At 50.3% G+C, this 12,479-nt stretch overlaps 1 protein-coding gene across 1 annotated transcript in view; it reads right to left on the reverse strand.

Annotated features, from left to right (window-relative positions):
* ipo4 (importin 4) overlaps positions 1-12,276 on the reverse strand; it is a 75,752-nt gene extending 63,476 nt beyond the window's left edge. The window contains exons 1-4 of the mRNA XM_038788178.1: positions 12,097-12,276; positions 9,691-9,756; positions 6,650-6,751; positions 3,937-4,020 (exon numbers count right to left, since the gene is read on the reverse strand). Of these exons, the coding sequence (XP_038644106.1) occupies positions 3,937-4,020; positions 6,650-6,751; positions 9,691-9,756; positions 12,097-12,270 (426 nt within the window). The 5' untranslated portion in view covers positions 12,271-12,276. The remainder of the gene's footprint in view (positions 1-3,936; positions 4,021-6,649; positions 6,752-9,690; positions 9,757-12,096) is intronic.
* Positions 12,277-12,479: the final 203 nt, after the last annotated feature.

Raw genomic sequence — 12,479 nt, forward strand, 5'->3', positions numbered from 1 at the left:
TTTAATTGTGTAAGACTGTATGGAAAGGAATCCTCGCTGCAGGAGCGATTGCCCAAATAAATAGGGATGTGGTAAATTAAAACAAACTTTATTATTGGCACAGGATAAAAATATATTTAACATCACAAGGAAATAGATTAGAATTACCACTTAAACTCAACACATTGAATAGAAGACCGTTAACTGCTATCTTTACTCCCACTGAAACAAGATAATAGACCATCTCAGCTCTCAATCTGCCCTCAATGCCGGTGTTCTTCAAAGCAGGGGACGCGAGCCGCGGGTGGGAGTCGGGAGGGTCGCGGAGGCGTTGTCCGCGGCGCTCCCGATCGCGCAAATCCCCGCGCAGCAGCCGGCTTTTCATAACACCGGTTGCAAGCGGCCGCGAACATGGTAAAAAAAAATTTAGCCGTATTTCGCTGATAATTAGGCACGCATGCGCAGTGCGGCCGCTATTTCTTTAAACGGTTGCAGCTTAATGTTTTACAAGTCCTGTTGTGGTTTATATTCATTTATTTTATTCATTTAATTTGTATTTTTTTCATTTATTTTATTCACTTTTTTTTTTACAAGTCCATTTATTTTTTCCATTTATTTTTACTTTATTTTTTGACAAGTTCGGGGGAGGTTTATTTGATAACATTTTACAGTAAAAAATTGCAGAACTTTGGACAGATGGAGACTCCATACTTTCCGACACCGGAAGGCTTCACCTTCATCCAACAGGTTCCATTGGAGGAGCGTGTACGAGGGCCAAAGGGACCAAAACCATTTCCTCCATTTTTGTCAGCAGCAAACAATGTCAGAGAAAATGCTGGGTCGCGAAGGTCGGCCAGCGTGGGTCGCGAAGTTTGGCCGGGGTGGGTCGCGAAGGTCGGCCAGCGTGGGTCGCAAAGGTCGGCCAGCGTGGGTCGCAAAGGTCGGCCAGCGTGGGTCGCAAAGGTCGGCCAGCGTGGGTCGCAAAGGTCGGCCAGCGTGGGTCGCAAAGGTCGGCCAGCGTGGGTCGCAAAGGTCGGCCAGCGTGGGTCGCAAAGGTCGGCCAGCGTGGGTCGCGAAGGTCGGCCAGCGTGGGTCGCAAAGGTCGGCCAGCGTGGGTCGCAAAGGTCGGCCAGCGTGGGTCGCAAAGGTCGGCCAGCGTGGGTCGCAAAGGTCGGCCAGCGTGGGTCGCAAAGGTCGGCCAGCGTGGGTCGCAAAGGTCGGCCAGCGTGGGTCGCAAAGGTCGGCCAGCGTGGGTCGCAAAGGTCGGCCAGCGTGGGTCGCAAAAGTCGGTCAGCGTGGGTCGCAAAGGTCGGCCAGTGTGGGTCGCAAAGGTCGGCCGGCGTGGGTCGTGAAGGTCGGCCAGCGTGGGTCGCAAAAGTCGGTCAGCGTGGGTCGCAAAGGTCGGCCAGTGTGGGTCGCAAAGGTCGGCCGGCGTGGGTCGTGAAGGTCGGCCAGCGTGGGTCGCAAAAGTCGGTCAGCGTGGGTCGCAAAGGTCGGCCAGTGTGGGTCGCAAAGGTCGGCCGGCGTGGGTCGTGAAGGTCGGCCGGCGTGGGTCGTGAAGGTCGGCCGGGTTGGGTCCCGAAGGTCGGCTGGCGTGGGTCGTGAAGGTCAGCCGGCGTGGGTCGTGAAGGTCGGCCGGGTTGGGTCGCAAAAGCCGGTCAGCGTGGGTCGCAAAGGTCGGCCGGCGTGGGTCGTGAAGGTCGGCCGGCGTGGGTCGTGAAGGTCGGCCGGGTTGGGTCCCGAAGGTCGGCTGGCGTGGGTCGTGAAGGTCAGCCGGCGTGGGTCGTGAAGGTCGGCCGGGTTGGGTCCCGAAGGTCGGCTGGCGTGGGTCGTGAAGGTCAGCCGGCGTGGGTCGTGAAGGTCGGCTGGGTTGGGTCCCGAAGGTTGGCTGGCGTGGGTCGTGAACGTCGGCCAGCGTGGGTCGCGCAGGTCGGCCGGCTTGGGTCCCGAAGGTCGGCCGGAGTGGGTCCCGAAGGTCGGCCGGAGTGGATCCCGAAGGTTGGCCGGTTGGTAAAAATGGATCCCCGGGAAAAAAAAGGTTGAAGAACATTGCTCAATACCAATGGCACTGAAGCGATGCCTTGACACTGCTTTACAGAAATGAAGTGAAATGAAAATCACTTCTTGTCACAAGTAGGCTTCAAATTAAGTTACTGTGAAAAGCCCCTAGTCGCCACATTCCGGCGCCTGTTCAGGGAGGCTGTTACGGGAATCGAACCCACGCTGCTGGCCCGAACCTCTGCAGAAACTCTAACTGGACATCTTCAAACATTATCAGCTCTCCCTCGTCCTCAGACAAGTCTGCACGGCCTTAAATACAGTTAATCTCTTTTACCTGCAGAACAAGGCCAACATCGCGGGTTCAATTCCCGTACCGGCCTCCCCGAACAGGCGCCGGAATGAGGCGACTGGGGGCTTTTCACAGTAACTTCATTGAAGCCTACTCGTGACAATAAGCCATTATTATTATCTGGAGCTTTTGCACTCAATCACAGCAGATTCACAAGCATACCAATGGCTTGAATTCAAAAAGCTGGCCCGTTGACTGGGCTTTGGTACATTCTCCACAGCAACTTCTCAACCAATCCCACGGATGAACAAGCACAGCACAGGAACAGGCCCTTCGACCCTCCAAACTCCTAAACAAAAACCGTCTGCACGTACGGGATCTGTACCCTTCTGTTCCTACCCTATTCATATACTTGTCTAGATGCCCCTTAAATGCCGCTATCGTACCCGCTCCCACCACCTCCCCGGGCAGCGCGTTCCATATATTTACCACCCTCTGTGTAACAGACCTCGCACATCTGTTCTAAACTTTTCCCCATGCACTTTAAACCTATGCCCCCTAGTAATTGACCCCTCTACCCTGGGGAAAAGCCTCTGACTATCCACTCTGTCTGTGCCACTCATAATTTTGTAGACCTCAATCAGGTCGCCCCACAACCTCCATCGTTCCAGTGAGAACAAACCGAGTTTATTCAACCGCTCCTCATAGCTAATGCCCTCCATACCAGGCAACGTCCTGGTAAATCTCTTCTGTACCTTCTCTAAAGCCTCCACATCCTTCTGGTAGTGTGGCGACCAGAATTGAACACTATACTCCAAGTGTGGCCTAACTAAGGTTCTATACAGCTGCAACATGACTTGCCAATTCTTATACTCAATGCCCCGGCCAATGAAGGCAAGCATGCCGGGAGAATTAAAAAAAAAAATCACAGTCCACTTGTTCAACCGATTAACGAGTTCTTCTCAGGGTGGTGCAGTGGTTAGCACTGCTGCCTCACGGTGCCGAGGATCCGGGTCACTGTGGAGTTTGCACATTCTCCCCGTGTTTGCGACGGTCCCACCCCCACGACCCAAAAAGATGTGCAGGTGGATTGGCCACGCTAAATTGCCCCTTAATTAAAAATGTTTTTTTTAAACACAAGCTCGCTCACTGGGCTAAATCGCTGACTTTTAAAACAGACCAAGGCAGGCCAGCAGCACGGTTCGATTCCCGTACCAGCCTCCCCGGACAGGCGCCGGAATGTGGCGACTAGGGGCTTTTCACAGTCACTTCATTTGAAGCCTACTCGTGACAATAAAGCGATTTTCATTTTTTCTCCTGCAGGAGAAATTGTTGTACCCTTTAAGATTTGTGCAAATCTGTCCTGATGAATCCAAGCTATGGTAGCGTGTCTAAACGAATATTATTTTTTACTATCTTCCTCGTTATTAGGCTGCAACGCTCGCATGCAAGTCTGTGCCTCTGTTGTGTCATAACATCACACCTCAGAGCTAAGGCAGCTTCAAACTCCACTTCAGTGCCCACAGCTAAAGCAGGGAGGAGTTTGCAGCGTCCCTTCTGTGTGGGGTTGGGTTTTGATCCCAAACCCAAGAGGTCGAAGGATCTATTTCCCATCTGCTGCATCCCGATTCCCGGGGTAAGATTGAAGCAATCAAAACGCCTCTCACCTTTCCTTTCAGTTTGATCAGGAAGCTCACACACGACAAGGCCTTCACCCGGATGTTGTCTCCGAGGAGCGCGTTGGCTGCAATCTAGAGGGGGGAGTGCAAAGCGGGACAGCTTCTTTAGAATCGCCATTTGGTCATCGTGAACAAACATTTCCATAGCACCGACAACGCAGTAAAACATCCCAACGAAGCAAACATGGACACCAAGCTACATAGAGGACAGACGGAGAGAGAGAGAGGCGGAGAGATTTCGGGAAGGAATTCTAGACCTTGGGGACCCAGGCACAGCCGCCAATGGTGGACGATCGAAATTGGGGGACGTGTAGCCAGAGAGAATTGGAGTTGCGCAGAGATCTTTGGGGGTTGTGGTAATGCCATTGAACGTTAGATCTTCTTGTAGGAGATGATTAGTGACTGGCATTTGTGTGGGGCGAATGTAACTTGCCGCTTGTCAGTTTGAGCCTGGATATTGCCCAGGTCTTGCTGCATTTGGACAGGAGACATTAAACTGAGACACTGCCTGATGCACGTCAAAGTTATTATTTAGAACATAGAACAGTACAGCACAGAACAGGCCCTTCGGCCCTCAATGTTGTGCCGAGCCATGATCACCCTACTCAAACCCACGTATCCACCCTATACCCGTAACCCAACAACCCTCCCCCTTAACCTTACTTTCATTAGGACACTACGGGCAATTTAGCATGGCCAATCCACCTAACCCGCACATCTTTGGACTGTGGGAGGAAACAGGAGCACCCGGAGGAAACCCACGCACACAGGGGGAGGACGTGCAGACTCCACACAGACAGTGACCCAGCCGGGAATCGAACCTGGGACCCTGGAGCTGTGAAGCATTTATGCTAACCACCATGCTACCCTGCTGCCCCATTTGTAGGAGATCAGAAAGGCTCGCTCCAGCAGTGAGAATTTAGCCCTTAATCAAAATCATTCCCACATGACCATTTAGTCATTAATCACATTGTTCTTCGTGGGATCTTCCTGTGCGGCAATTTACTACATTTCAGCAGCAACGTCAAAAGACTTAACATGAAGTAAAGTACATCAGGAGGCGCTGTAGAAATCTAAACCACCCAGCTTGCTTCCCAACTCTTCTCCCGATCCTAACTTCAAATTGGGTTCTACCCAACAGAACTCACCCGTCCGGACAGGATTGATGTCCATCAGGCAGGGAAGAGGAGCACCAGAAAAAGGTGACTGGTCGCATAGAGAAAATGGCACCCATCACTTAGATACAGAGTAAAGCTCCCTCCACACTGTCCCCATCAAACACTCCCAGGACAGGAACAGCACGGGGTTAGATACAGAGTAAAGCTCCCTCCACACTGTCCCCATCAAACACTCCCAGGACAGGTACAGCACGGGGTTAGATACAGAGTAAAGCTCCCTCTACACTGTCCCCATCAAACACTCCCAGGACAGGTACAGCACGGGGTTAGATACAGAGTAAAGCTCCCTCTACACTGTCCCCATCAAACACTCCCAGGACAGGTACAGCACGGGGTTAGATACAGAGTAAAGCTCCCTCTACACTGTCCCCATCAAACACTCCCAGGACAGGTACAGCACGGGGTTAGAGACAGAGTAAAGCTTCCTCTACACTGTTCCCATCTAACACTCCCAGGACAGGTACAGCACTGGGTTAGAGACAGAGTAAAGCTCCCTCTACACTGTCCCCATCAAACATTCCCAGGACAGGTACAGCACGGGGTTAGATACAGAGTAAAGCTCCCTCTACACTGTCCCCATCAAACACTCCCAGGACAGGTGCAGCACGGGGTTAGATACAGAGTAAAGCTCCCTCTACTCTGTCCCCATCAAACACTCCCAGGACAGGTCCAGCACAGGGTTAGATACAGAGTAAAGCTCCCTCGACACTGTCCCCATCAAATACTCCCAGGACAGATAACACTCACTCTACGCTGTATCATCAGGGCGTGGACTGCGCGGATTAGATACAACGTGAAGCACTCCCCATACAGCTAAAAGCCATCCCTCATAGAACATAGAACGATACAGCACAGTACAGGCCCTTCGGCCCTCGACGTTGCACCGACATGGAAAAAATCTAAAGGCAATCTAACCTACACTATGCCATTATCATCCATATGCTTATCCAATAAATTTTTAAATGCCCTCAATGTTGGCGTGTTCACTACTGTTGCAGGTAGGGCATTCCACGGCCTCACCACTCTTTGCGTAAAAAATCCACCTCTGACCTCTGTCCTATATCTATTACCCCTCAATTTAAGGCTATGTCCCCTCGTGCTAGCCACCTCCATCCGCGGGAGAAGGCTCTCGCTGTCCACCCTATCTAACCCTCTGATCATTTTGTATGCCTCTATTAAGTCACCTCTTAACCTTCTTCTCTCTAACGAAAACAACCTCAAGTCCATCAGCCTTTCCTCATAAGATTTTCCCTCCATACCAGGCAACATCCTGGTAAATCTCCTCTGCACCCGTTCCAAACCTTCCACGATAGAACATAGAACATAAAAACACCCAACATTCGAACCACGCTCACCAGGAATGCTCACGTTTGAAAAATGAACAGAACGAAGTTCTGGAAGCGGTTGGTACCTACGGAACCATGTCCCACCATAACTCAACGTAGGAAAGAGTAAAATAGGTCGGGGAGGGAAGGGGGAGGCTTCGAGTGTAATTCACAGCCGACACACAATGCTGCACTGACCTCCAGGCAGAAGTGGACTATCTGCGACAGGTAAGGCACAATGATAGATACTTCACTCTCCATCAGTTCGTCAAACACTTCCATTGCCTCACTGGCTTGATCCTGTCGAGAGAGGAAGGGGGAGAGGGAGAATCAGTCAGGCGAGTCAGCAGTGAAGAGATATGTAGGATGCAGCAGCGACCATCGAGCTGCAAGGATTGCACAGTGTGCTCTGCAATTTCCCAGAGGTGGCGCCACTGACCAACTATTGTTAAACTGTTCACTCAGCTGGTTGCCGTCGCTGCTCTCTTCTGAGGGCCAACTCAGGCGCATTCCTGCCAGCGACAGCGATTACCCAATTGATTCGGCCCATCAGGTCTTCTCCACCAGAACCCCCCCCCATTGCCACTGAATCTACAGGGCTACGGATGAGAGACGGAGCCCTCCAACCCTCCCACACAAGTAAGCACTCTCGTCCAAACCTGATATTCTCCACCCACACCATCGAGACAATCATGGTGCGTCGGGGAGGGGAATGTCAGAGCTCTGCATCTCCAAACGGGAACACCACTGTTTAAAAAAGGAGGTAGGCAGAGAGCAGGAAATTATAGGCCAGTGAGCTTAACTTCGGTAGTAGGGAAGATGCTGGAATCAAGGAAGAAATTGCGAGGCATCTGGATAGAAATTGTCCCATTGGGCAGACGCAGCATGGGTTCATAAAGGGCAGGTCGTGCCTAACTAATTTAGTGGAATTTTTTGAGGGCATTACCAGTGCAGTAGATAACGGGGAGCCAATGGATGTGGTATATCTGGATTTCCAGAAAGCCTTTGACAAGGTGCCACACAAAAGGTTGCTGCATAAGATAAAGATGCATGGCATTAAGGGTAAAGTAGTAGCATGGATAGAGGATTGGTTAATTAATAGAAAGCAAAGAGTTGGGTTAAATGGGTGTTTCTCTGGTTGGCAATCAGTAGCTAGTGGTGTCCCTCAGGGATCCGTGTTGGGCCCACAATTGTTCACAATTTACATAGATGATTTGGAGTTGGGGACCAAGAGCAATGTGTCCAAGTTTGCAGATGACACTACGATGAGTGGTAAAGCGAAAAGTGCAGAGGATACTGGAAGTCTGCAGAGGGATTTGGATAGGTTAAGTGAATGGGCTAGGGTCTGGGAAATGGAATACAATGTTGACAAATGTGAGGTTATCCATTTTGGTAGGAATAACATAAACGGGATTATTATTTAAACGATAAAATATTAAAGCATGCCGCTGTTCAGAGAGACTTGGGTGTGCTAGTGCATGAGTCACAGAAAGTTGGTTTACAAGTGCAACAGGTGATTAAGAAGGCAAATGGAATTTTGTCCTTCATTGCTAGAGGGATGGAGTTTAAGACTAGGGAGGTTATGTTGCAATTGTATAAGGTGTTAGTGCGGCCACACCTGGAGTACTGTGTTCAGTTTTGGTCTCCTTACTTGAGAAAGGACATACTGGCGCTGGAGGGTGTGCAGAGGAGATTCACTAGGTTAATCACAAGCTGAAGGGGTTGGATTACGAGGAGAGGTTGAATAGACTGGGACTGTACTCGTTGGAATTTAGAAGGATGAGGGGTTATCTTATAGAAACATTTAAAATTATGAAGGGAATAGATAGGATAGATGCGGGCAGGTTGTTTCCACTGGCGGGCGACAGCAGAACTAGGGGGCATAGCCTCAAAATAAGGGGAAGTAGATTTAGGACTGAGTTTAGGAGAAACTTCTTCACCCAAAGGGTTGTGAATCTATGGAATTCCTTGCCCAGTGAAGCAGTTGAGGCTCCTTCATTAAATGTTTTTAAGGTACAGATAGATAGTTTTTTGAAGAATAAAGGGATTAAGGGTTATGGTGTTCGGGCCGGAAAGTGGAGCTGAGTCCACAAAAGATCAGCCATGATCTAATTGAATGGCGGAGCAGGCTCGAGGGGCCAGATGGCCTACTCCTGCTCCTAGTTCTTATATTCTAATACTGCCTGTGGGCTTGGAGGTCATCCATGTACATCTTTCAGTCAATACTATCGGGGAGAGGGCAGCACAGTGGCGCAGTGGCTAGCACAGCTGCCTCATGACACTGAGGTCCCAGGTTCGATCCTGGCTCTGGGTCACAGTCAGTGTGGAGTTTGCACATTCCCCCCCGTGTTTGCGTGGGTTTCGCCCCCACAACCCAAAGATGTGCAGAGTAGGTGGATTGGCCACGCTAAATTGCCCCTTAATTGGAAAAACTTAATTAGGTTAACTAATTATAAAAAATATATATATTATCGGGGAGACCAGCAATAAGAAAAAGTTACGATTAATCTGTACTTTCCACTCCTGTTCTGGATTGTCATCCCCGCTTTCACAATCATAGAATTTACAGTGCAGGAGGCCATTCGGCCCATCGAGTCTGCACCGGCCCTTGGAAAGAGCACCCTACCCAAACCCATACCTCCACCCTATCCCCATAACCCAGTAACCCCACCCAACACTAAGGGCAATTTTGGACACTAAGGGGCAATTTAGCATGGCCAATCCACCCAACCTGCACATCTTTGGACTGTGGGAGGAAACCTGAGCACCCGGAGGAAACCCACGCACACACGGGGAGAACGTGTAGACTCCGCACAGACAGTGACCCAGCCGGGAACCGAACCTGGAACCCTGGAGCTGTGAAGCAACTGTGCTACCATGCTGGCCACAGTTTCTGGGCGCTGATGGTAGGCTAGGAAACTGCCTTGGGGTAACTGTCCGTAAGCGAGCGAAACAGCAGTGGGAGGGAGGCATATATTCGTACAACGCAGAGAAGCCCCTTCGGCCCATCAAATCTGCACCGACAATAGCTACCCCTAAACACGCGCTAGTCCCACTTCCCAGCAGTTGTTCTGCATCCTGGAATGTGATGTTGCAAGTGCTTTCTCAAGGTGGTGAGGTTTCTAACGGACACTGCCTTCCCAGGCAGCGCATTCCAGATTCTCACCACCCCCTCTCCTCCTTTATCGGAGGTTGCCTGGTTCCACGGAGCAGCCGCCCATTCCCACCGACCGGCTCACCTGATTGTGCTGAATGAGGGTCTGGATCGCGATCAACAGCTTTGGTATCATCGGGCGCATCAAATTCTGCAGGGAGAAGAGAAAAGGTACCGTCACAGCGTGGAGGGGCAACTGGTTACTTCCTGCGAAATAACACCCCCCCATCCCCCCACATTGACACGGAAACATCGCTCACGGAATGGGATATCTGCCACAGGGAGTGGCATGTATTATAGAGTGTAGTGCCATGGTGGAATTGCGGATAGCGATGAGGACTGTCAGAGGATACAGCAGGAATTAGATCGTTTGGAGACTTGGGCGGAGAGATGGCAGATGGAGTTTAATCCGGACAAATGTGAGGTAATGCATTTTGGAAGGTCTAATGCAGGTAGGGAATATACAGTGAATGGTAGAACCCTCAAGAGTATTCACAGTCAGAGAGATCTAGGTGTACAAGTCACTTAAAGGGGCAACACAAGTGGAGAAGGTAGTCAAGAAGGCATACGGCATGCTTGCCTTCATTGGCCGGGGCATTGAGTATAAGAATTGGCAAGTCATGTTGCAGCTGTATAGAACCTTAGTTAGGCCACACTTGGGAGTATAGTGTTCAATTCTGGTCGCCACACTACCAGAAGGATGTGGAGGCTTTAGAGAGGGTTGCAGAAGAGATTTACCAGGATGCTGCCTGGTATGGAGGGCATTAGCTATGAGGAGCGGTTGAATAAACTCAGTTTGTTCTCACTGGAACGAAGGAGGTTGAGGGGCGACCTGATAGAGGTCTTGAAAATTATGAGGGGTATAGACAGAGTGGATAGTCAGAGGCTTTTCCCCAGGGTAGAGGGGTCAATTACTAGGGGGCATAGGTTTAAGGTGCGAGGGGAAAGGTTTAGAGGAGATGTACGAGGCAAGTTTTTTTACAGAGGGTAGTGGGTGCCTGGAACTCGCTGCCGGAGGAGGTGGTGGAAGCAGGGACGATAGTGACGTTTAAGGGGCATCTTGACAATATATGAATAGGATGGGAATAGAGGGATATGGACCCCGGAAGTGTAGAAGATTTTAGTTCAGACGGGCAGCATGGTCGGCGCAGGCTTGGAGGGACGAAGGGCCTGTTCCTATGCTGTACTTTTCTTTGTTCTTTGTTTGTTCTTTGTATGGGAGTGTGCTTTGAAGAAATATTTTTGTCTTATCACATGGCTTCAGTGATGTGGCTGGAGCTGGGCTGTGGCTCTGGGTTTTACTTTTGCTTCGAGTTTGGACTGGGTTTGAACCGCACAGATTGAAAGAAGTGTCTCTCTACATTTTTAAAGCCATTTACAGACTGCTTGATAACAAAAGAGGGATAAGTGCTTTCCGGAAGGAATTCAAACCAGCTGTTTGAAAGGGGGAACAGAATATTAATAACAAGTCTAATACCAGTAAGAGTGCTGTGTACTGGGCCACTCTGTTAAAAAGGGTTTTGCTTGGATTTTGTTATTGAATTGGAACAGTTGGGGGGGGGGGGGATTCATTTTGGGTTATACATTGATTACTGTAGCTGTGTGGGGTCTTTGTGTTTGTAGTTGATAAAAATTCTTACTGTTCGTGTTTTGAAAATAGTAAATAAATTCGTAAAATTAACTTTGTTTGCTTGAAAAAGTACCTTTCCATTTCTGCTGTACCACACCTGTAGAGTGGGCCGTGTGCTCCCCATACCACAATCTAGTAAACGTTGTGGGTCAGGTGAACTCCATGATGCACTTTGGGGTTCCACTGGCCCATAACACGAGTAAAATAGTTTATTAACAAAGTGAACGTGTGGAAAGATAACTGACAAACTACAATGCAAACGGTAACGAATAAGTGAATTCTCCTAGAGCTACGTCTAACGCGACTGTCCTCTAGTACCACTTACTACCAACTGCCGGTCTGTGGAGTCACATCGTGGATTACCATCCCCATCTGCTGGTCGGAGGTCAAACATCCAACAATATACATTGCTATGCATACGCATATCACCACAGTTGGGACTGTTCTTCATGGAGAGAAGAAGGCTAAGAGGAGATGTGATAGAGAGGTGCAAGATCATGAGGGGGCGGACAGAGTCGACAGGGAGAAATTGTTCTCGCTTGCAAAAGGATCAAGAATGAGAGGGCACAGATCTAATGTGATTTGCAAAAAAAACGTTTCCACAGGGCGAGCGGTGGGGGTCAGGAACGCACTGTCTGCAAGTGTGGTGGAGGCAGCTTCACGCGAGGCTTTCCAGAGGGCGTTGGATGACTCGTGAATAGAAACAGTGCGGAGGGGTCTGGGGGAAAGGCAGGGGAAAAGCACTAAGTCACAATGCTCAATTGGAGAGCCGGGACAGACACCATTTGCGAAGCCAAACGACCTTCCTGCGCATCTTACCAATTCCGTGGCAGCGCAGTGCTCCCGTTGATCGGCACTTACCACTTCATCCGTTCCCATGTACGACACCACGGCAGTCAGTGTCTGAATGGTGTAGAAGACCACCAGCGGGTTGTCGTGGTCCTCCAGGGTCTGGTGGAAGAGTCGCATCAGTTCGCGGAAGTGGCGCTTGAATGACTCTGTGCTGATGTCCACTACGGTGCTCAGCAGAAGCATCCCGACCTGGAAACCAGACCAGAGATGAAAATGAGCCAGATTCTCGCAGAGCATACATCCTGTCATCAGGTCCTGATCCAGTGATGCCACCCTACAATATGGGAACACAGACACACGTACGAACGGCGGACTCACAAACGCAAGCACACGCGGGCAGAGGCACACGCAAGCACACGCGGGCAGACCCACACACGCAGGTACACGTGGGA

The sequence above is a fragment of the Scyliorhinus canicula genome, unplaced genomic scaffold, assembly GCF_902713615.1.
Source record: "Scyliorhinus canicula unplaced genomic scaffold, sScyCan1.1, whole genome shotgun sequence".
Taxonomy (NCBI): Eukaryota; Metazoa; Chordata; class Chondrichthyes; order Carcharhiniformes; family Scyliorhinidae; genus Scyliorhinus; species Scyliorhinus canicula.